At 45.2% G+C, this 24,822-nt stretch overlaps 1 protein-coding gene across 1 annotated transcript in view; it reads left to right on the forward strand.

Moving 5' to 3' along the window:
• Nucleotides 1-24,822, forward strand: part of LOC132491938 (tubulin polyglutamylase TTLL11-like) — a 94,275-nt gene that overhangs the window by 26,122 nt on the left and 43,331 nt on the right. The window contains 1 exon segment of the mRNA XM_060101008.1: nt 24,104-24,200. Within this exon segment, the coding sequence (XP_059956991.1) occupies nt 24,104-24,200 (97 nt within the window).

Here is a 24,822-nt window from a genome sequence, read left to right on the forward strand (position 1 = left end):
TAGGGTGCATGTAACTTTTTGAATTATGGTTTTCTCTGGATATATGCCTAGGAGTGGGATTGCAGGATCATATGGTAGTTCTATTTTTCATTTTTTGAGGAATCTCCATACTGTTCTCCATAGTGGCTGTACCAATTTACATTCCCACCAAAAGTGTAGGAGGGTTCCCTTTTCTCCACACCCTCTCCAGCATTTATTGTTTGTAGATTTTTTTGGTGATGGCCATTTGTCCTCTTATTTTTTAGCTCTCCAGCACATGCCCAGATTCCCCCCATACTGGGTCACTCATAATTATTTTTGTAATCATTTTTAGGTGTCTGACATTCCCCACTAGACTCTAAGGTTCATGAAAGCAAGAACCATGACTCTCATGTTTATTACTTGTGAATATTATGTTTAATATTTATCATTTTATTATTATGACTCTCATGTTTATTGTTGCATACCCAACACCTAGCATAGGGTAGTATGAATGACCTCTGAGCTTTGCTTTCCTCTTCTGTAAAAATGGAAGAATATGATCTATCCATTGGGGTATTGGGAGATTAAAATGAAATAGTGAGCATGAGAGCAACTGGCATACAGTAGGCATCTCATAAATGTTAGTTTTTGCCTTCCTTTGGAGAACCCACTTAGGATTACTGTACTGAATAGAATAGATTATAACCAAGGCTTTAAAGCTGTTTGCCTTCCCTGGTGGCGCAAGTGGTTGAGAGTCCGCCTGCCGATGCAGGGGATACGGGTTCGTGCCCCGGTCTGGGAGGATCCCATATGCCGCGGAGCGGCTGGGCCCGTGAGCCATGGCCGCTGAGCCTGCGCATCCGGAGCCTGCGCGTCCGGAGCCTGTGCTCCGCGACGGGGGAGGCCACAACAGTGAGAGGCCCGCATACCGAAAAAAAAAAAAAAAAAAAAGCTGTTTGCTTGACACTCTATTCTAAAAAGTTTCTAGTATTCTTATTCTTAAGGTTTTAGAATTTAGTCTTCTTTCCCCACCAAGTCCAAAGACTCTTCCATCAGACTTTTAACTTTGTTCTGGTGACCTGTTTTGAGGTCTCTAATAATTTTACTTGATTTCCTGTGGATAGCATATCTTTAAGCTTTCTTTATTCAGTTCAGTGCTGAGAATGAAAATATGATTGTAGATTGAATGAATATTTTAAAAAGATCATGGGTGGTAGAATGGGTTTCAAAGGTAGCTTTATGGAATCTCTTTTCCTGGAATTCTTTAGAAGAGAATAAGAACACTGACTTGTGAAGATTTCTTCTAATCCTTTGGCTGTGAAATCCAGGCTGATATTGTTAGGTGAACCACATTCAGAATTTTATTTTTTTCCCTACCAGTTAGGAATAATTTTCGGATGTATGGCTACCTTTCAGATATAAAGTACAGGAGAAGGGCTTGCTATTAATAGGCCTTCCTCCACACATTGGCAAATGGAAGATGCCCCAGTGCTAGGATGACCAACTGTTCCAGTTTGCCTGGGAGTAAGGGGGTTCCAGGGTCACTGGACTTTCAGTTTTAAAATCAGGACAATCCTGGAAAAGCTGGGATGAATTGGTTGGCTATCTTACTCAGTGCAAAGGAGCTTGCTGGAGGAATTGGAGTAACAGTGAAGTAAGCATTAGCATGCTTTCCTGTTGTTTAAAAAAATAGAGGAGCCACAAGAAGTTAAAAGTGTCTTTAAAAAATTTTTGTGAAAGTTTTTGAAAATTAATTTAACTTTTAAAGTCACTAAACTAGATATAGGTGGTCTTAAATAATAGTAATATTAAAGTATTAATATTAATAAGTAATAATATTAATAATAATTTTAAAACTCAGTGACAGTCATTTAGAAACGGGACTTCCCTGGCGGTCCAGTGGTTAAGACTCAGCGCTCCCAATGCAGGGGGCGCGGGTTCGATCCCTGGTCAGGGAACTAAGATCCCACATGCCGCGGGACGTGGCCAAAACTTTTTTTTAAATTAAAAAAAAAACCCAGAAATGAGTGGTATTGTATTATAAAACCCAATCCTGTCTTTTCTGCACCTGAATGGCTATAGCTGTGAATGGCTACCATTTTCTAGTGTTAATCATTTTCACTTATTTTGTGAATAGTTTATCTTTGAAGTATTTTTTCTACTTAAATATCAACAGTAGAACTGATATTATCATTGATGAATCTTGAAAACAGGTCAGTTTTGAAAGAAGGCCCTTAACTCACATAAATGTGAGTTTTATTTAATTCTTATTAAATTTATTTAATTTTATTAAATTTATTTAATTCACTTAATTCTCACAAGGTAAAATTTAAAATTATTTTAATGTGTTTATGCCTATCTTATTCCCTAAAAGCATATAAGTACTTTCAAAAGTACTTATACATTGTTATAGAAGTACTTATACATTGTTATAAATTAAAAAAAAATTAGGTGAAGAAAATCAGGGCAAAGGAACAATAAAACAATAAAAGTAGTATAATAAGATGAAATCAGGGAAGAGTTAGCATCTAGAAATGCATGATCTAAAGATCTTACAGTTTTAATGATGGGACAACATCAAAGTTTTACTTCACAGAACTTTATGGTTACCAAGGGAAAAAATGTCCGAAATTTTAAGTCATGGTGCCCGTAAGATAGAATAAAAGCGGTTGTTGAAGAGAAGTGCAGCTTTTCCTAACACTGAGGGCTGGGAGAAATTTCCCCAGAGGGCTTTCATAAAGGAGCCCCCATGTGGTTGGCATCCTCCAACAGCACCCTTTAATCAATACAGTATCAAGGTTTTTGTGAGATAGCGCCCCCCAGTGCACTCTGAAGGTATAACAACCAAGTGCCAGTAAGACTGGTTACTACATTTAATAGTGGTCCTTCCCTGGGGCTGGGCTTCAGTTTCCTGGTAAGCTTTTCAGCATGCAGATTTCTAGGTCCCAGCCCACCTCTGTTAAATCAACGACTCTTTTGAGAAGGTCCTGGATAATCCTGATAGAGAACCACTTTAGAGTTTTTTTAGAGAGATATTCAAAGAGGAAACCCAAAGTCCAATAAATATTTGAAAAAAAATTCAGTTTCACTAGTATAATCATGAAGATGCAAATAACACCATGTTGAGATACCATTTCCCATTGATTAGACTGGCAGACATATTTAGCAGTAGCTAGCAGAGTTGAAAATGTGTATACTCTGTGATCCAAACAAGTCCACTTCTAGAGAAATTCTTGGTCATGTGCACAAAGAGATACAATGAGGATGTTTACTGCAGTGTTCTTTGTGATAAGGAAAAATTGGAAAGCACCTATATTCCATCAGTGGTATGATGCATAAAGCAATTTATGATGTGGGTTGAACTGTGTCTCCCCACTCCCCAAAAGATATGTCCAAGTCCGAACTGGTATCTATGAATATGACTTATTTGGAAATAGGGTCTTTGAAAATCTAATTAAATTAAGGATCTTGAGATGAGATGATCTCGGATTAATGCGGCCTGAATTCAATGATGAGCGTCCTTATCAGAAACAGAAAAGGAAAAGACACAGAGACACACAGAGTGAAGCCCATGTGAAGACAGAGGCAGGGATTGGAATGACACATCTGCAAGCCAAGGAACACCAAGCGTTGCCTGCATCCACCAGGAGAGGGAGAGAGGCATGGTACAGCTTCTCTCTCAGCGCCCTCCGCTGGGACCAACACTACCAGTGCCTTGTTTATGGACTTCTGGCCACCAGGACTGTAAGAGTATAAATTTCTGTTGTTTTAAGCCATGGTGGCCCTAGGAAAATAATAAAGTGGAGACCTTCACCCAAACCACAGGGATACCTGGATGAGGGTATAGTTAGAGGTTCTCCCTCAACCAAGAGAACAGAATCTTGGAGCTAATCATCTTCCGCTGTGCAGTTGAAGCAGTTTTGTCCTGATTTGAGGCTGAAAGAGCCCTTGGAGACCAACTCCCCCCACTTTAAAGAGGAGGATGCCCAGAAAGAAGAAGGGACTTGCCTAAGACCCCAGAGTTCCTAAGGGGCAGAACCTGGATTTGAACCCAGGTCCATCTGACTCCAAAGCTTGTGTTCTTTCCGCTTCAGTTGTATCCAGTCCTCTCACATGGCAGCAAGGACTAGAGGAGTGAGCCCAGATGCTGGAATTGGAAGACTGCACTAAGTCTTTGCTTTCCCAGGCCCTACCAGCATGGCAGGGAGAAGGTTAACTCCTCTAACCTTCGGATTCCTCTTCCCAACAGACAGCGAGACTAACCTTGCTCCCAGAGCAAGGTTACAAACTCCAGATTGTAAGGCTCAAATTGGATAATATATGTGAAAACATCTTTAATAACTGTAAATCACTATACTATTGCTACAAGTAGTAGTTAGAACTGTTATCATCTATTCTAGCCTCAGACTAGGAAAGTAAAACTCAGACAGTGTGAAAGACAGAATCCTAAAATAACCCCTAAGGAACTTCCCACGTGTATAATCCTCTGCCCTTTGAGTGTGGGTGGGACCTGTGTATATGATGAGATATCACTCCCATGATTATGCGACATTATACTGCAAAAGGGAGATGTCCCTCAGTGGGCCTGACCCAATTAGGTGAGCTCTTTCAGGACAGTTTTCTCTGGCTGGTGGCAGAAGAGGAAGTCAGACAGATGTGATCCGGCTAGTCTGGAAGAAAGCGAACGCCACATTCTGAGCTGCCTCTGGGGGTCACTATGGCAAAGGACTGTGGGCCGTCTCCAGCTGCTGAGTGTGGTTCCTGGCTGACAGCTAGAAGGAGAATGAGAACCTCAGTCCTCCAGTGGCAAGGAGATGGATTCTTCCAGTCAGCGTGGAAGAAGGCCCTGAGTCGAGACAAGAACCACAACCCTGGCCACACCTTGATTTCAGCCTGTGATGACCCGAGCAGAGGACCCAGCTAAGCCACTTTGGACCTCTGACCTACAGAACTCTGAGCTAATAAATGACTATGGTCTGAAGTCACTAGGTTTGTGTTAATTTTTTTGTGCAGCACTAAAAAACTAGTAAGGGAGATGAAAAGTTTTTCCCTGGGTCATAGATCCACTGAGTGCACATGTCTGTGTATCCCTCCAAGAAACTCTGAACTTCTCTAAGGCTGGAACTATGTCTTACTCGTCTCTGGAGTCGGACTGGCTGGGTTGGTCCCTGGCCCTGCTACTTATGAGGTTGAAGATGGAGGCAAATTATTTTACTTCTCTGTGCCTCATTCTCCCCATCTGTAAAATGGGTGTGATAACAGTACAAAGCTCCAGGGTTGTAAGGCGTGTTAAATGACTTTGTGAACTGTAGAACTGTGCCTGGACACAGAAAATGCTCAGCACATGTGGTGGTGGCGGTTTCATTATATCCAAGCACTTAGCCCAGTAGCTAGCATATAATAATTTTTTAATATAATTTTTTATATAATTAATTTAGGCACTAAATTAATGTTTGTTGAGTGGATGAAGGAATGAATTTGAATTAGAATCTTGGTCTCTTGATTCTTAATCCTACAATATTTCTACTAATCATTATTTGCAATAGGATACAGATATTTTCCAAAGCTAATTTTACTGGTCCAGTTTCTTCAGGGTGCACTGGGAAAGCACCAGATTTATAACACTGTGAAAATAGAGAGGTGCTTAAACTGATACCAGAGTGCTTAAAAACCTGCACTCTGTGGGAGCTGACCGAAAGCTGTGAGTAGGCTGGCTTTGTCTTAATAAACTTTGTCGTTTGATCAGGGTGACATATACTTAATGCAGTTGCCTAATTATCTGGTCATCAGGGAAATACCAGTTGTCATTGCCAACGGAGCTAGGCCATCAATATGTTCTGAGTTCATTAAGTAAATCAAAAGGTCTGGCTTTAGGTTTCCCTGGTGGCACAGTGGTTGAGAGTCCGCCTGTCGATGCAGGGGACACGGGTTCGTGCCCCGGTCTGGGAGGATCCCACATGCCGTGGAGCGGCTGGGCCCGTGAGCCATGGCTGCTGAGCCTGCGCGTCCGGAGCCTGTGCTCCGCAGCTGGAGAGGCCACAGCGGTGAGAGGCCCGCGTACCGCAAAAAAAAAAAAAAAAAAAGGTGTGGCTTAAATACTTAAGTAGAGGAATAACAACTCATCTCAAGGAGCTAGTGAAAGCAGGACTTTTTGCCAGCTACTGGCTGTGTTGAGCTGTGAAAAGTGAGATTTGTAGCTTGACAATACAGCTCAACATAAGAGATAAAAGGAGATTCCAAAATTTGATAAAGGATCCTCATATATCCCCCCATCTCCCATCACATTTAGATTGTTATTGCTGATAATTCCTTTTAAAATTCTAAGCGGTAAGGTGGCCTCTAGCTGTGAACTAGCCCATCACTCTTGAACTGGCCCATGTTGAGGGCTTGCATGTCCTTTCCCACACCTATGGAGAGACAGACATGTTGATTATTATCAAGCCTCGGGCTGGAGAAATGAATGACCAAAGTCTGCACGCACCTGCTGTATGCTGAGCAGTTTCACATCAAGATTTGTTTTGAGGTTTATAGATTCTGGTTCCACTCAATTCCCCTTCTGTTGCAAGACCCCACGGCCATGCTTTATTCCTCCTCACTGAGCTACATGCCATCCGTTCCTCCAGCATCTATTATGTGCCACTCCTTCCCAGGCACTGGGCTAGGCACCTGCAATTCAGAGATAATTAAGATGTTGTTCTTGCCCTGGAGAGACTTCTAAGCGTGCTCCCTCATGCTCCCATGCCTTTGCACACAGGGCTCCTCCTTCCTAGACTACCTTCCTGGCTTCTGGGCTTGGCAAGTTCCAGCTCATCTTTCAAAGTTTTTACCAAACCACAACTTTCTCCCCAGGAGGATAACTCACACCCTGCTTCATGCTCTCATAGCCCTTCGACCCTCATCTGCTGGAGCATTTGCCACTTTGCACTGTGATTTATTTACAACTTCCAGTCCCAAGGACAGAGGCTGTGCCTTGTTCTTCTCTGAATTCCCAATGCCTGACATTGAGTTGACGCATAAATTGTACTGATACTTGAATGAAAGACTAAGTTGATAAAAGAGGATAACTATTCTTATGTAAGGTGTGTAGGAGGGTAGAAGTGGGGATAGAGCCGTAGAATAAATATGCTTTTCTAATATCTCTGTTGCCAGTAGGGGGAGAGATGTGCTTATAAATATCCCATCATGCAAGCCTTTAGGATGGATCAGTGGTCTGAAAGGCCAAAGAGAGGCTCAGTGTCTGTCTGTGTGACCTCTCAAATTTATAAGGAGCCATTTTACTTCAAGTAAGTGTGGGTATGGGACTTCCCTGGTGACACAGTGGTTAAGAATCCGCCTGCCAATGCAGGGGACATGGGTTCGATCCCTGGTCCAGGAAGATCCCACATGCCCACGGAGCAACAAAGCCCATGCGCCACAACTTCTGAGCCTGCGCTCTAGAGCCCGCAAGCTATAACTACTGAAGCCTGCACGCTCTAGGGCCCGCGTGCCACAACTACTGAGCCTGTGTGCTGCAACTACTGAAGCCCGCACGCCTAGAGCCTGTGCTCTGCAACAAGAGAAGCCACCGCAATGAGAAGCCCGCGCACTTCAACGAAGAGTGGACCCCGCTCACCACAACTAGAGAAAGCCTGCGCCTAGCAATGAAGACCCAATGCAGCCCCCCCAAAAAAAAGAGAGAGAAAGAAAAGAAAAAAAAACCCTACAGTGAAACTCATTGGAACTTGTTAAAAAAAAAAAAGTGGGTATGACCTTGATTAACTTGGATCATGTGACCATATGGCAGGCTATTTTCTATTTTTCCCTTGACTACTTTGTCATTCCCTCTTCCTTTTCTAGGGGGCATGGGGGAGGAGTGAGGCGTGGTGGTGATTATTTATTCACAGGTTCAAACCTACAGGCAACACAATTCTGCTCTCTCTGAACACATTTCAGTGCAGTATCGGGGTTGGAGAGTTTAGCTATTTGTTCCTGGTACCCACGGTCCAGGACTGCTAGGAAGCGTCCTCTTCCCTCTCTGCTCCTGGACCTTTGCTTTTCTTTCTGAGCAACCACTCCAGAAACGCACTCAGTCTTTCTTCAGTTCTCTTTTTTGTGACTCATGAATTTGCACCTCCTGCTTTGACTTCTCTCCATTCCCACTCCTGTATTTCTAATCCCTTGTAGGGTAGTTCCAGTTAGATGTCCCATCATCCGTTCAAGCTCACTCCTTCTAAAAGTCAGCTGTTTCTCTCCCAGGTGTACTCCCACTTTCATTCACTCTATTCCATCAGTGCCCTACCGGGCACTGAAACCAGGAGGTGAGGGTTAGGACAAGCAGGGGCGCCCAGGTGGAAGGTGCTGTGAGTCCGAGTACTTTCGCAGAGGCATTTCAGCACTCTGGAGAGCTCCTAGCGGGGCCAACTCCCCGACTCTGGCCCCTCCCCTGCACCTTCCCTGCACACAGCAGCCTTCATATACACCTCCTTGTCACTGGAAACGTATGCTTGTTAAAGGAACCTTATTCATTTCTTCCAGGCTTAGTTCTCTGGGGACTGAAGACTTAACCGGGCTGGATTCTGTCCTTTCTCTATCACTTATTGGATGCACTCCCAGAGACTGAGTTTTCTAATTGCTCTGAGCCTCAGTTTCCTCTTCTGTAAAATGGAATGGCAGTATGTCTGCCTATTTGAGAGTGCTGTTGTGAGGGTGAATTGAGATAGCACACATAAAGTACGCAGCACATAATATAAATTCAGTAAATAGTAGTTACAATTTTTATTATTATAGAAATGATCAGTACAATTATATTAATTCTTCTTAGTAACATGTGGTGGTACGACTCAAGGCTCTCAGGGCAGCGGCATGTCTCTGGGAGTTTACAGGCTGGTTTTGTGGGTCAGGAGGAACAAATGAGTTTAGGGGGCAAGTAAGTCCTCTGGGAAACTTCTTTGTCCCTTGGGTACATTATTAAAACAGCAATGGGTGCTTTCAGGTTAGCCCAAGTCATAGTCAGTTGTTGGAAAAGAAGAGCGGGCCCTTGTAGATTTACAGTATAGGAAATACCCTGTATGTGGCAAACAGGGAAACAGGCCCAAGAGATCCAGTAATGCCCAAGGCGGCTCAGCAAGTTGGTGTCCACAGACAGGAGGACTGGATCTCCAGGCTGCTGGCGACTCTTTGCTAGGTCTTTGCATATGCTGTTGCTTCCTCCCGTGGGAGGTCCTTTCCCTGTCTAGTCTGGCAACTTCTCTCTTTCTCACCAAGAGTCAGCTCTCTGAGCCTCAGTTGCCTGCTCTGTGAAATGGGGATACACTGCTATTCACCGGGTTGTGTGGAGATTAAAAGTGACAGTGTGAGAAAGGAGCTTAGCTCTGACACAGGCGTACAGTAGATGCTGTGTAAGATGTGGCTGTAGGCATTACAATGATCTGTTCGTGGGTCGGACTCAGCCGCTGCACTACGAGCTCCCTGAAGGTAAGGACTGCATCCTTTGTCTTCTTGTTTTCACTCTCCAACTTTGTCTCCTACCACTAACCCTCTGCTCCCATAATGTGGCACCTCTCAGCATCCCCTGAGTATGTCACCCGGCTCAAAGGCGTGACTTGCTTGTATGTTGAATGAATTGATGTTTCAGCTAGACATGGTGGCCTTTAGACTGGCTTTCTGGTGGGAGTTGCCATTGTGGAAAGTATTGAACTGGCCTGGGTAGCTGGTCAACTGGGGATGAGCAGCCCTAAGAGCTGTCAGGAGTGACTTTGGGAAGTTTGGTATCCCAGGTGGGAGGAAGTGCTGCTGGAATGTGCTGCTGGAATCAGAAGACCTGATTTGCTTTGTTTCCATTCCAGTTAATAAACACATTTGAAGTTCTGATGTGGAAGAGACTGGGTAGTCTGAGGCCTGGTGGTGAATTGATATCATTTACTCACAGTGAAGGAGTAACGAGCAGGGAGATTACTATGGAGAATTTTGCAAAGCATAATGGAGTTAATTTATAATTGATATTGGAACTCTTTTCCATCGGCTGAATTATGATGGGACGGAGGAAGAGTCATTAGTGTGGTTATTCTGTTGTTTGTGTCACCCTTTTGAATTGGAAAGTGGAAAAGGAAAATCAGGCTAAATTGGTATCTAATCTTTTCAGAGCTATTTGCTAAATAAACTGGAATTTTAATTAAAACTGCAAGCCAAGAAGTAAATCACTTTAGAAGTTTGTGAAGTTTTTCTTTTTCCTTTGCCTAATATAATTACCACTGATAAAGGTTCTTTACGGGTGGGAAATCAGACACCAGAATAAATAACTGGAGGAGGTTGCTATGGGGCAAGGAAATTATGAAAGGGGTAAGGTTGTCGTCTCCTCCTGCTAACATGGGCCTTTTTTCTGTGGTTAAGTTGTTTGGTAACCATTTTGATCTCGTTAAAAGTATTATGATCAGAAGCAGAAGCAAAGGTGGACGACAGCCCTCACTGCAGCTCCTCCAGCTTTAATTCATGTGAGTCAATTATAATGAATGGATTTAATAAAAAATACAACATGCTTTGGTGATTAACTCAGCGAACAACACGTGGCACGCTTACCGGGAGTATCCTATTTGGAGTAACAAAGAAGTGAAGGGGAAAAGAAACTTCATAGATCACAAGAATTGCTGCTTTTCAGCAGAAGGTTGTTAATTACATATCCCCTTGCTGTATTTATTGGCTCTATTAGAGGATGAGTAATTATCGTCTTCCCCGGAAACCCACTGGAGCCAGACGGCGCCTCCGTTAAAGTAGAAATCTCCCCAGAGAGTTAGTTATCCCTGCGGGATCCTCTCCAGTCAGAGTCTCCAACGACCAGGAGCGCGGAGTGGGTGAGACAGGAATGTCAGCCCACGTGGGCACAGGACACGGGTCTCCTTCAAAGTGCAGGGGCTGTCAGAGCAGTTCTCCCTCTTAGAAATGCTGATGTGGGGCTTCCCTGGTGGTGCAGTGGTTGAGAGTCCGCCTGCCAATGCAGGGAACACGGGTTCGTGCCCCGGTCCGGGAAGATCCCACATGCCGTGGAGCGGCTGGGCCCCGTGAGCCATGGCCGCTGAGCCTGTGCTCCGCAACGGGAGAGGCCACAGCAGTGAGAGGCCTGTGTACTGCAAAAAAAAAAAAAAAAAGAAAAGAAAAAAAAATGCTGATGTGCCCGTGCCTTCCCCCACCCCTACTTCCAGAGCATCCTTTTTCTCTCTCGGCTGGGTCACCCCCCACGCCATCCCCTTTCTCCCAGCCTTGGCTCCCTCTTGCGTCTGGCTGCCTCCAGTCTCTCTCCACCTCCCCTCCGTTCTCCATCCTAGCAGGGTCAGCACAGCCCTGCTTGAGCACTTCCTGGGCTCTCTTCCACCTGCAGAATCAAGTTCAAGCTCCTCAGCCTGCCTTGTGAGCCCCTCACGATCAGCTGGGCCGTGTGGACCTGTCCAGCTCTGTCTCTCTACTGACCCTGGGCTGCGGGCACCCTGCGCTCTCCCAGACACCCTGCCTGGCACGCAGTTCTCTTTCTCTTCATCTCTGCCTGGCAGACAACAACTTCACGCCCAGCTCAATGGTCCCTCCTTGGTTAAACTTCCCACACCTGGAGCAGGGGCAGTTGCTCCGTCTGGGCTCTGACACAGCACTTTGTCACACAGAACGTGTTTATCTGTTACCGAGCTGCCTCGACCCCCAGGCTGGCTCCCGCATGCCTCGAGCTGTGTCTGATTCATTGTTGTTTTTCAAGAAGTGGATTGGTGCAGGGCCAGCCTCTGCTTTCTCTACCATCGGGGAAAACTGGGGACTCTTCCTCTCTGCCCTTCTCACCAAGGGACTTAATTAGGTGACGAACAATCTAAGCAGCCCGCTCTCAATATTCTAAATTGGACTAATTTAGCTCCTACTATGTGCCAGGCTGTTCACAAACATCCTTTCACTTACGGGGTTGTTTTTCATCTTTACCATACCTCCTGTGAGGGAGGGTTTGCTAGTCCTCTTTCTCAGGTGATGAAACTAAGGCCCTTGGTAGTTACCAGGCCTGAGATTTGAATCCAGGTTCCTGAAGTCAAGGAGCTTTTGTGCATGTACAGGCTTTTGCTAGAGTTATTAGATGCACACACAGGAAGACCCGCATAGCTCTAAATGCCCCGAGCTAACGTATGCACGTTTAACCTTGGGCTAGTCCTAGAGAACACCCCTGTCCACCAGCTCCTTTGGGTCATATCTTACCAGCCAAAAAGTATGGGAAAGGGTGATGGGAAAGGATGGAAGAAAAGAAGGAAACTAGCTTTTGTAAAACACCTACTGTGTGCCAGGCATTGTGTGCCAGGCACAGTGCTAAACACATTATTAATCCATCTAATAACCCAGTCACATTGCCATGATTGTTCCCACTGAGGAAACAGGCTTGGAGTTGCCCCACGTGTGGGCTTTCCCTGCAGCCCCATCCAAAGATGCTGCCATCAGGAAGCTGGCAAGTCCCTCACCAGCATGGGGAGGCCTTTTCTCATCAGCCACATTTTCCACTGGCAGGAGGGAGCCTGGAATCTCCCCGTGGCCCCTCAGTTGGGTCTCTTGTCATCAGTCTGGGAGGAGAGCGATGCTGTTAGCTGGGATGTTAGCAGCTGAGAAGAGGACTGAGCTGGTCTCCCTCTCTCAGGCTCAAAAGGGGCTCCCCTTCTTTTGATACGCTCATACTTGGCAAATAGAACCGTGTTCCATCTGGGCACACCCTTCAGGATTTGGTGGGTTTCCACCAGAATTTTCACCATCGGCTTGCTTTCTCGATTGAAGAAAAGAGCGCTAAATTTTCAGTCCATCCTTGAAGGGCAATTGCTCAGTCCTTTCATTGTCTTAACTGGCCTTCTTTGGACTCTTCTGTGCTCCATTCTTCCTTGAAGTGTTAATCACAACTCATTTTTTTTTTTTTTTTTTTCTTTTTGCGGTATGCGGGCCTCTCACTGTTGTGGCCTCTCCCGTTGCGGAGCACAGGCTCCGGATGCGCAGGCCCAGCGGCCATGGCTCACGGGCCCAGCCGCTCCGCGGCATATGGGATCCTCCCAGACCGGGGCACGAACCCGTATCCCCTGCATCGGCAGGCGGACTCTCAACCACTGCGCCACCAGGGAGGCCCCACAACTCATTTTTTAATAGATGTATGTGCTCAGTTGTTTTTCGTAGATTAATCCATCTATCCATCCATCCAGCATAGTGGAGTTGAAAGAGCACAATCTTTGGAAATAGACCAACATGGCTTCAAATTCTGGGTTTGCCACTTATTAGCAATGGGATTGTATTTTTTTCATGTCAAAATGGAGGCATATATGTAAGATACCTGTAAGATACCTTACATACATACATGTAAGATACATAATTAAGTGCTCAATAAACAGTAAGTATTATATTCACTGTAAGGTTATACGAGTCTTAAATTACTTCATTCTCCGAATGCTTCCTTTCTCTTGGACCCTGTTCTAAAACTGGAATGGTGTATTCATTATCTATTGCAATTCAGCATCTTACAACAACACACATCTATCTCACACAGTTTCTGAGGGTTACGAACCTGAGAGTGGCTTAAAGGGGTTCTGGCTCAGAGCCTCTCATGAAGCTGTAATCAAGCTGTCAGCCAGAACCATAGTCTCTGAAGACTTGACTGGGACTGGAGGATCCAATTCCAAGCTCACTCACATGGCTGTTGGCAGGTGGCTTTTTTTTTTTTTTTTTTTTTTTGGCTGCGTTTTGGGTCTTCATTGCTGCGCGCGGGCTTTCTCTAGTTGCGGTCAGTGGGGGCTACTCTTCGTTGTGGAGGCGGGCTTCTCACTGCGGTGGCCTCTCTTGTTGTGGAGCCCGGGCTCCAGTAGTTGTGGCCAGTGGGCTCTAGAGCACAGGCTTAGTAGTTGTGGCGCATGGGCTTAGTTGCTCCGAGGCATGTGGGATCTTCCCGGACCAGGGCTCGAACCATTGTCCCCTGCACTGGCAGGCGGATTCTTAACCACTGTGCCACCAGGGAAGCCCTGGCAGGAGGCTTTGATTTCTTACCTCTCCCTGGGCTTCCTCAAAGCGAGTGAAAATGAGAAAGAGAAGAATAGGAGAGAGAGACAGAGAGACAGAGATTGAGAGAGAGAGGAGGGCACAGTCTTTGTATAAAGATGCGCTTCGAAAGTGACATTCCCTTACTTCTGCTGTTGCTACTGGTCACATAGATCAAGCCTGTGACAGTGTGGGGGGAGACTACACAGGGTATGAATTCCAGGAGGCAGGGATCAGTGGAGACCATCTTAGAGGCTGCTTCCCACCTGTGGGTAGGTTGGGGAGAGGGTAGAAAGAAGAGTAAAATGTCTCTACCCTGAAGCATTCTGTTGGGTGGGGAGGCAGTCATGTAAACATAAACACCCTACAAGGCAGCGGCTGGACCACAGGCATCCACAAAGTGCAGAGAAACCTATTAACTCTGCTTAAGGGCATCGTGGAAGGTTTCCCAAGTACAGGTCCACCGTGGTGTTGGTGTTCTTTTTTTTTTTTTTGCGGTATGCAGGCCTCTCACCGTTGTGGCCTCTCCCGTTGCGGAGCACAGGCTCCGGACGCTCAGGCTCAGCGGCCATGGCTCACGGGCCTAGCCGCTCCGCGGCATGTGGGATCTTCCCAGACCGGGGCAAGAACCTGTGTCCCCTGCATCGGCAGGCGGACTCTCAACCACTGCACCACCAGGGAAGCCCTGTTGGTGTTCTTATTCAAGAGCTGTCCTAATGATGCTTGATATTTGCTTGGCATCTTTTTTAATTGAAGTTACTCATTGGCGTGATTTCCTTGGACATTAAAAATAATAACTATCCCATATAACAGCGACTGACTGTCTACAAAGTGCTTTCCCAGGCATTACCTCAGTCTACATAACAGCCCAGGGAAGTAGACAGGTTTTATTGTGGCCATTTTCCTCCACTGTAGATGAGCTGCTGAGGCTTAGAGGGACAAGGTCAGTGTGCCAAGGTCTCTGGGTGGGGTGTGGTGGGTCAGGGGCTTGAGCCAGGGTCTTCCTAGTCCCAGCATGTTGCTCTGGCTGCTACACCTTCCTTGTGTCCCCCTCCCCTGAGTGTTTGGGGCCCCTCATTTTAAATCAGTAGTTTGGGTCATTTCCCCCCGAAGAAGCTTTACACATATGTTTGCCCATATCAAAGCTTATTTGCCACTTTTATGCCCAATCACTTGAAAGGTTTTCTGTTCATGAAGAAGCTTTATGAAGAAAATCGTTCCCAAAGTATAGAAATATGAATTGTGCTTTCATCAGCATTCACTGTGAAATTGCATTTTACAAAAATCCCTCGGGAGCGTTTGAACTTGCTCTTTGAGCCGTTAGAAGAGTGACCAGCGTATCTGTTCCTCAAGCACAAATATGCTCAAAGGACGTGTGCTCAAGTTCTCATTAGAACTTGGCTATTTTGCAAGTCTTTTTCTTTTTCTTTAGTCCTTCTGGGCCAGAGAGAAAAGGATTTTGGGTCCACACAGCTATATGCACTGGAGGAGGAACTTCCTTTGTGGCAAAGATGGTGGCATGTGGGGTGCAGGGTAGGTTAGTTACTATAGTCCATGAGTGACAAATGGCCACCGTCGCGATCAGTTCAAGACCAGTTGTGTGCAGTGGTTAAGAGCCTGGGCCTTGGGATCAGAGAGACATGGATTTGCTCCTGACTCTGCCCCTACTAGCTCTGTGTCCTTGGGAGAGTTACTTAATCTCGCCGAACTTTGGTTTCTTCATCTGTAAGTAGGTTAATGGAAACCCCTTCTCATAAGGTTGTTGTGAAGATTAAATGAGGTAATATATATAAACAGTTTAACATAGACATGGAAATAAGCATCGCATAAATGCTAACTTTCACGATGATGGTGATGAAAGTGTATCTGAGTAGCTGCTACTCACAAGTCCATTTATTCAAGTGTTCATTCATGAAACACGCTGCAGATGTTGCTAAACAATGGTGTCTGTGAACACCTAGGGGCTTCAGGGAGTCTTTGAATTCTCCTAAAATCACATGGAAAATTTTGTGCATATGTGTGTTTTCCTGGAGAGAATCTCAAAGTGATTCTTGACCACACAAAGGTTAAAAATAAAGTCTCTGGCTTGGTGTTAGAGATACACAAGTTTAGGAAGGTGTCTTCATTTTCAAAGAGTCCACAGAGTGGGAAGGCAGACAGACTGACAGACGAGCTGCTGCTGAATGACCTGTGAAGGCTGTAAGTGATGGAGGCCCCGGAGAAGGGGGAGCTGGTGAGACAGCTTCACGGACGGTCCAGCTGAGTCAGAAGATCCCAGGCGAAAGGAATGGCACGCAGAAACCCAGGCCACAAAACAGAAAAGTGCCGTCCGCTCAATGTCAAAAGTAGTCTGGCAGTAACAGTGCAAGTGCCCAAGGTGTCCATGGCCCAACCTGAAGCAAACGGGGTGGCAGAGGGGAGTTTGGGAAGTGTCTCTGAGACCAGGCTTGGAGCTTTGATGTGGGAAGAGTTGTGAGTGAAAGAGTAACATGGTCAGAGCTTTAATAAAACATCCCTCTGGGTGTCGAGTAGACAGGAAGGGGAGACTTTCGGGGGGCGGGGAGGGGGAAGGTTGAGGAGGAGGCTGGTGTGGTCCTCATCCCAGTGAGAAAGGAGGCCCCGAATTAAGGCATTGGGGTTTAAGGAAGGAGAGGAAACTTTAAAATAAATGAGGAGGGGCTTCCCTGGTGGCGCAGTGGTTGAGAGTCCGCCTGCCGATGCAGAGGACACGGGTTCGTGCCCCGGTCCAGGAAGATCCCACATGCCGCGGAGCGGCTAGGCCCGTGAGCCATGGCCGCTGAGCCTGCGCGTCCAGAGCCTGTGCTCCGCAATGGGAGAGGCCACAACAGCGAGAGGCCCACGTACTGCAAAAAAATAAAAAAATAAAAAAATAAATGAGGAGATAAACCAGAAGACTTGCTGACCAGCAGGATACTGGGGAGGAAGAGGGCATCAGAAGGGTTCTCAGGATTATGCTTCTCATTCTCCTTGGTCCTAAAGCCCACTGGATGCCTGGTTAGACATCACTGGGGACCTGAGACAGTATGTCCAATTGCTGTGATCCTGGAAATCTGTAGTGTTATGAGGGACATAAGGGTTACACATGAAATACTTAACAGTGCAGGCAAATTATAAGCATGTTACGACGTGCTGAAGGGATCAGCAAGGTGATCACTGAGGACTGAAGTGGCTCCGACGCTCCCCATGTCATCACGTCTAAGTTCCCATCTTGCTTGACCTCCCAGCCACACTCACACTGTTCCCCTTGCCTTTTAGGGCTCATGCTCTCTCCCTCTCTGGTCCCTCTTATGCAGTCTGCCCAGCGAGTCATCCTCCTCCCCGAGGACCGACCTACTGTTCCACTGGGCACTGGGGTACAGGCCCGCATGGGCGGCCTCTGCCTCAGTCTTCAGCCCCGTCCCACACTCCTTTCCTCTCGTCTGCTGTGCTCCAGCCACCTTGACCTTCCTGCAGGGTTTCCAGTGGGCCCCGGTAAGTCCCGCCTCTGGGCTTTCACACGCTTGTTCTCTCTGCCTGGAACACTCTTCCTCTTCACCTTGTACCTGGTCTTCCTTCCAACCTCGGCTCTAATAGCCCTTTCCCAGGAATGAAGTGACCATTTAATTTGTTGCCCGAACTGGGATACATTTGAAAGTGAAAAGAGGCGCTATTAAGGTTGACACTGGGACATCGGCTGGAGCTGCCCCGGGGCTGGTGGACACGTGGTCTCCTGACTCAGAGTGCCCTTCTCTGACTTCCCGGATGTGCTCGGTCCCCTGGGCTCTCCTTGCTCTCCGGGCCTCATCTCACAGCCCTCACCGGGCTTTGTAGTGATAACACTGATGTGACTTTGATTCAACCTCTTCTGGCCCATGGACTGTGCGCTCCACGAAGGCAGACGTGTTCCCGTGTGTCTTTGGCACCTGAGACACATTGTGCCACTAAGTAGGTTCCTCACACTTAATGAGTAAAATACTTAATGATGAACTCAGATTTGTATTGTTCTGTGGCGCATACAAAGCACTTTCATTTCCATTATCTTGTTTGGTCCCTGTCACTACCCGGTGGTTTCCTCATCTCAGTGTACCAAGGACACAGAGGTCCTGGTTACTTAAGCTCTCATAGATAGTAAGTGAACAGAGACAAGTCTAGAACTCTCAGGTCTTCTGACCCCAAATCCAGTGCTTTTTCCAAAAGGGTTTGAAGAAGAGAAAAGGAAAGATGATTCCCAGATTTAGAACCCAGGTAACTGGGAGGATGGTGGTGAACTTGAGAAAAATGGGGACTGGGGAGTCTTAGAAGCCCTTGTCAATTTTCAATTGCCCCGTGAAAATCCACGCAGCATTCCAGGCTCCAGAGAGCTCAGAATAGAGCTGTGAATGGCCCCTTAGCCTGGGGGGTGGGGTGTAAGCAGAGTTTTGTCGTCACTGTTGTTTTACTGTAAAATATACATAACATAAAATTTACCACCTTAACCGTCTTTAAGTGTATACAGTTCAGTGGCGTTAAATACACATTGCTGTGCAACCATCACCACCATCCATCTCCAGAACATTTTCATCTTCTCAAACTGCAACTCTGTACACATTAAACAATAACTCCCCATCTTCCCTCCCTGCAGCTGCTGGAAACCACCATTCTACTTTCTGTCTCTGTGAATTTGACTACTCCAGTTACCTCATAGAAATGGAATCATACAACATTTGTCCTTCTGTGTTTGGCTTACTTGACTTAGCATAATGTCTTCAGGGTTCTTCTATGTTGTAGCGGGTGTTAAAACTTCATTCCTTCTTAAGGCTGAGTGATAGTACAGTGTGTGTATACTCCACATTTTGTTTACCTATTGATGGATAATCAGTGGACACTTGGGCTGTTTCTACTTTTTGGCTAGTGTGAACAATGCTGCTGTGGACATTTGTGTACCAACATCTGTTTGAATCCCTGATTTCCGTTCTTTGGGGTATATACCCAGAAGATGAATTGCTGGATCATGTGATAATTTTTGTTTTCCACGGTGGTTTTTAACGTTACCAACGCGCAAGGGCTCCAACTTCTCTACATCCTCATCAACACCTGTTATTTCCTTTTTATTATTATTTTTATAATAGTCTTCCTAATGGGCGTGAAGTGGCTTTGATTTGCATTTTCCTAATAATTAGTGATGTTGAGCATCTTTTCATGTGCTTATTAGCCATCTGTATATCTTCTTTGCAGAAATGTCTATTTAAATCCTTTGCCCATTTTTTAACTGGGTTGTTTTTGTTGAGTTGTAGTTTTTAAAATATATTCAGAATATTAATCCCTTATCAGATTTACGATTTTCAGATGTTTTCTCCCATTCCATGGGTTGCCTTTTTTTGTGTGTGTGTGTGTGGTTCGCGGGCCTCTCCCGTTGTGGAGCACAGGCTCCGGACGCGCAGGCTCAGTGGCCATGGCTCACGGACCCAGCCGCTCTGCGGCATGTGGAATCTTCCCGGACCGGGGCACGAACCCGTGTCCCCTGCGTCGGCAGGCGGACTCTCAACCACTGTGCCACCAGGGAAGCCCCCTGGGTTGCCTTTTTATTCTGTTGACAGTGTCCTTTGATGCAAAAATTTTAATTCTGATGAAGTTCAATTTATTTATTTGTTTCTTTTGTTGTCTATGCTTTTGTTGTCATATCCAAGAAATCATTGCCAAATCCAATGTCATGAAAATTATCCCCTAGGGCTTCCCTGGTGGCGCAGTGGTTGAGAGTCTGCCTGCCGATGCAGGGGACACGGGTTCGTGCCCCGGTCCTGGAAGATCCCACATGCCGCGGAGCGGCTGGGCCCGTGAGCCATGGCTGCTGAGCCTGCGCGTCCGGAGGCTGTGCTCCGCAACGGGAGAGGCCACAACAGTGAGAGGCCCGCGTACCGCAAAAAAAAAAAAAAAAAAAAAAAAAAAAATTATCCCCTATATTTTCTTCTAAGAGTTTCATAGTTTTAGCTTTTATGATTAGGTCTTTGACCCACTTTGAGTTAATTTTTGTATATGGTGTAAGGTAAGGGTCCAACTTCAACTTTTTGTATGTGGATGTCCAACTTTCCCAACACCAACTGTTGAAAAGACTGTCTTTCCCCCATTGAATAGTCTTGTTATCCTTGTTGAAAATCATTTGACCATATATGTGAGAGTTTATTTCTGGGTTCTCTATCTTATTCCATTGGTCTATATGTCTGTCTTTATGTCAGTACCATACTGTTTTTAAAATTTATTTTTATCATTTTTGATTTAGAGATGCTTTAAGTTCACAGCAAAATAGAGCAGAAGGAACAGAGATTTTTTTCCCTTATAATCACTACCCTCATATATGCACTATCAAAAACACGGTACACTAAAATGGTACATTTGTTAAAATCAGTGAACCTACATTGCAGATTTTTATCACCCAAAGTTCATAGTTCATTAGTGTTCACTTTTGGTGGTGTACATTCTATGGGTTTAAACAAATGTATAATGACATGTATTTACCATTATGGTATCATATAGAGTAGTTTCACTCCCCTAAAAATTGCCTGTGCTTTACCTATTTATTCCTCCCTCTCTCCTAACCCCTGGCAACCACTGATCCTTGTACTGTCTCTGTAGTTTTGCCTTTTCCAGAATGTCATATAATTGGAATCATACGGTATGTAGCCTTTTCAGATGGGCTTCTTTCACTTAATATATGCATTTAAGATTTCTCCATGTCTTTTCGTGGCTTGATAGATCATTTCTTTTTAGTGCTGAATAAAATTCCATTGTCTGGCTGTTCCACAGTTTATTTATTCATTCACTTACTGAAGGACATCTTGGTTGCCTCCAAGTCTTAGCAGTTATGGATAAAGCTGCTATAAACATTTGCGTGGAGGATTTTTTGTGGACATAAGTTTTTAACTAATTTGAGTAAATACCAAGGAGCACAACTGCTGGGTCATATGGTAAGAATATGTTTAGTTTTGTAAGAAACTGCCAAACTGTCTTCCAAAGTTGTTGTACCATTTTGCATTCCCACCAGCAATGGATGAGAGTTCCTGTTGCTCCACATCCTCTTCAGCGCTTGGTGTTGTTAGTGTTTTGGATTTTGGCCATTCTAAGCTTTGTAATGGTATCTCATTGTTATCTTATGCACTGTTTTGATTACTGTAGCTTTGTTATAAGCTTTGGCATCAGGAAGTGTGACATTTCCAAGATTGTTTTGGCTATTTGGGATCCCTTGATATTCCATATGAATTTTAGGATATGGATTTTTCTATTTCTGCAAAAAAAAAAATGGTCACTGGAATTTTGGTAGGGATTGTGTTGAATCTATATATCACTTTGAGTAGTGTTGACATCTTAATAATATGAAGTCTTCCAATCCTTGAACATGAGATATCTTTCCATTTATGTGTGTCTTTCATTTCTTTCGGCATCATTTTGTAATTTTCAGTGTACAAGTCTTTGCCTCCTTGGTTAATTCCTAAGTATTTTATTCTTTTTGATGCTATTGTAAATTGAATTGTTTTCTTAATTTCCTTTTTGGACTGTTCATGGTCAATATATAGAAAAATAGCTAATTTTTTTGTATTGATTTTGTATCCAGCAATTTTGCTGAATTCATTTATTATTTCTAACAGTTTGTGTGTGTGTGTGTGTGTGTGTGTGTGTGATCTTTAGGATTTTCTACATATAAGATCATGTCATCTGCAAACGTAATTTTACTTCTTCCTTTCCGATTTGGATGCTTCTTACTTCTTTTTCTTGCCTATTGCTCTGGCTAGAACTTCCAATACTGTGTTGCACAGAAGTGGCAAAAGTGAGTCGCCCTGTCTCATTCCTGATATTAGAGGAAAAGCTTTCAGTTTTTCACCATTGAGCATGATGTTAGCTGTTTAAGCAGTTTTTAAAAAGATCTTAAAAAGACGTGGGATTATGAAGTCCTGGGACCTACTTAAAATTGTGTTTCTCTGTGTTCTCGGTACCTAGCACAGTGCCTGGCACAAAGAAATTACCGAAAAAATTGATTTAGAAAAAGATAGTTTCTCAAAACTGAATGAGCTAAGGGCTCTGAATGAAAGGTTGATTTAGGAATCATGAAAGTGCCAAGAACTGAAAGGCGATCATAAGGGTGATAAGGAGTCCTCAGTAATCCACTGACATGGAGCAGGTGTTGCTCCTGCAGTGTGGGCAGCAAAGCCACTTGGATCTTAGTAAACTTTGCTTGGATAGTCTGCTTTTTAGTGGAACCTCCCTGGTTAAGTTATTTTTCCCTCCTCTATATTAGCACTTAATAGCTGTAAGAAAATAACATATGTTGTATCTCTTTGTATTTATGACTACTGAATTAATAACTTCAGTCCATTGGATGCAAAGAAAATGAGTGAAGTGCTATAAATTATAGATGGAAGTTGTTAATGCTAATAGAGTGTGTACTATATGTCTCACTTTGGCACAGTTTTGAGATAATGTGAATGATTTAAAGGCCTTGAGTCTGTTTGCCTTCATTTTAATTTGGAATCGTTGGAAAGCATTGAGTCACCACCATTTCATTGGTAATGCTGTGTTCTCTCACTGGAACTTAGCCCTCTCAACTTGGAGCAGATAAAAATTCTGATTAACTATAGTCTTAGTATGGGAAAATTGGATGATTTTATTTAATGTGTTAACATTTCTCTTCATTTGGACTTTTTTTTTTTTTTTTTTTTTTGTGGTACACGGGCCTCTCACTGTTGTGGCCTCTCCCGCTGCGGAGCACAGGCTCCGGATGTGCAGGCTCAGCGGCCATGGCTCACGGGCCCAGCTGCTCTGCTGCATGTGGGGTCTTCCGGACCGGGGCACGAACCCGCGTCCCCTAGCATCAGCAGGCGGACTCTCAACCACTGCACCACCAGGGAAGCCCCATTTGGAATTTTAACAAGCAGCTTCTAAATATGAAATAACGTGTCCTCACTCTTTTCCCTTAAGGAGGGTCATCTGAGTTACACATTTAAAAAATACATTGTGTAAGTGCAGAACTTGTTGAGAGGCAGCAAGATGTAGTAGAAAGAGCAGGCCCTTTGGTCTCAGCGAGGGATTTTCTGGTTGCAAGTAATTGAAACCCTATAGCTTGTGCAAAGGGGATGCATTCTATGGGTATGAGGCTGCCTTACAGGATCCAAGGACAGAAGGGACAGCCGAGCTCAGAAGGGTCTGGACCGAGGACCTAGAAGCCCTGGGAACTGAGGCCACTCAGTCTGTGTTGCCAGGGCCACATGGCCTCATCTCTGCTTTTCTCTCTGCACCTGCTCCTTTCTCCTCTCAGCAGACTGGCTGCCTTTGCTTCTCTGTCAGGCTGTGCACACGGCCAAGCACAGCTGCGGGGCTCTGGCTTTTGATCACTTCCAGTGCAAGGGCCGGCAGAGGCTGCTGGGCATCTCTGATTTCCATATTCCTGGAATAAAGAACCTGGTTATCTCATCGTGAGTCACAGGACCATTCCTGGTTTGTTTGTTCATTCATTCATTCAAAAAGTCTTTGTTGAATGCCAGGAACCGTTTTAGGCACTGGGGAATATATCCTGCCCTTGTGGACCATGTGTGTGTGTGTGTGTGTGTGTGTGTGTGTGTGTGGTGTGTGTGTGTGTGTAAGAGACAGAGGAAGAGGGAGAAAGAGATAGAAAGAGATTGTGAAAGCTCGTTCTGGGGGGACTGGTTTGAATGTTGCGGTCTTCAGATAAAGAGAAATATGGTTTGGAATTCAGCCCTGCATTTCAGTTCTCGACTTTTCCCATTTGCAGCTCTGTGCAGCCTTGGACATGTTACATTACCCCTCTCAGCCCCAATTTTCTCATCAGTGAAATGGACGTCATGCTTTCTAGGATGGTTATGAGGATTCTAACAAAAGTGTGCCTGTAAGGTCACTAGTATAGTGCCCGCCACGCAGAATCAGAACTCTACCTCTCTTAGTGGTTGTGACCCTGAGACAGTTCCTTAGCCCGTCTTAATCTGTTTCTTCCCCTGTAACATGGGAAAGAAGCTCAGCAACTTCACATGCTTATTATGAGGATTAAGTCATGTGATGTGGGCCAGGCCGCTGGGAGTGTTTGTACAGAAGAGACCCTCGGTGCCGGAGCTGTGCTTCTTGTTCCCGTCATTCATCACATTTCCCCTCTTTCTTCTAGTTCCCATTTGGCCGACGCTTGCCTTGTGACATCTACTGGCATGGAGTTTCATTTCACGACAGTGACATATTCTCCGGTCTAGTGAACAAGTTTCCAGGTATCCACTGTTATTGTTGGCATTTAAAAACGTTTCCAGGGCCGAGCCTCAGGGTACGCTCTTCGACAAAAACATGACGGTGTTTTGACATCAAACTGGAGGGCTCTTAATTGGGAATGACTGCCTACACGCTGCCTCAGTGCCGTGACCTTGGGAGGCAAGGTGATCAGGACTTCACCCACCAAGGGTTTAAAGACTGGAGGTTCCAAAACGTAAAAAGATAGGCTCTGGGCTTCCCTGGTGGCGCAGTGGTTGAGAGTCCGCCTGCCGATGCAGGGGACACGGGTTCGTGCCCCGGTCCGGGAAGATCCCACATGCCGCGGAGTGGCTGGGCCCGTGAGCCATGGCCGCTGAGCCTGCGCGTCCGGAGCCTGTGCTCCGCAGCGGGAGAGGCCACAACAGTGAGAGGCCCGCTACCACACACACACAAAAAAAAGACAGGCTCTTCTGGTCTAATTCCACTGTCGGAAGAACATGACTTTCACCTTTTGGATTTCAGATATAATATGGGAGTGTCATGAGGGGACTATATTCTCAAAAGGCCAAAAAAAAAAAAATAGACCATTTGCACTCACCATAGTTTCTGGAACATTTCAATGACTCAGTGAAGGTGGACTCTGAA

This window comes from Mesoplodon densirostris, chromosome 6 (assembly GCF_025265405.1).
Source record: "Mesoplodon densirostris isolate mMesDen1 chromosome 6, mMesDen1 primary haplotype, whole genome shotgun sequence".
NCBI lineage: Eukaryota > Metazoa > Chordata > Mammalia > Artiodactyla > Ziphiidae > Mesoplodon > Mesoplodon densirostris.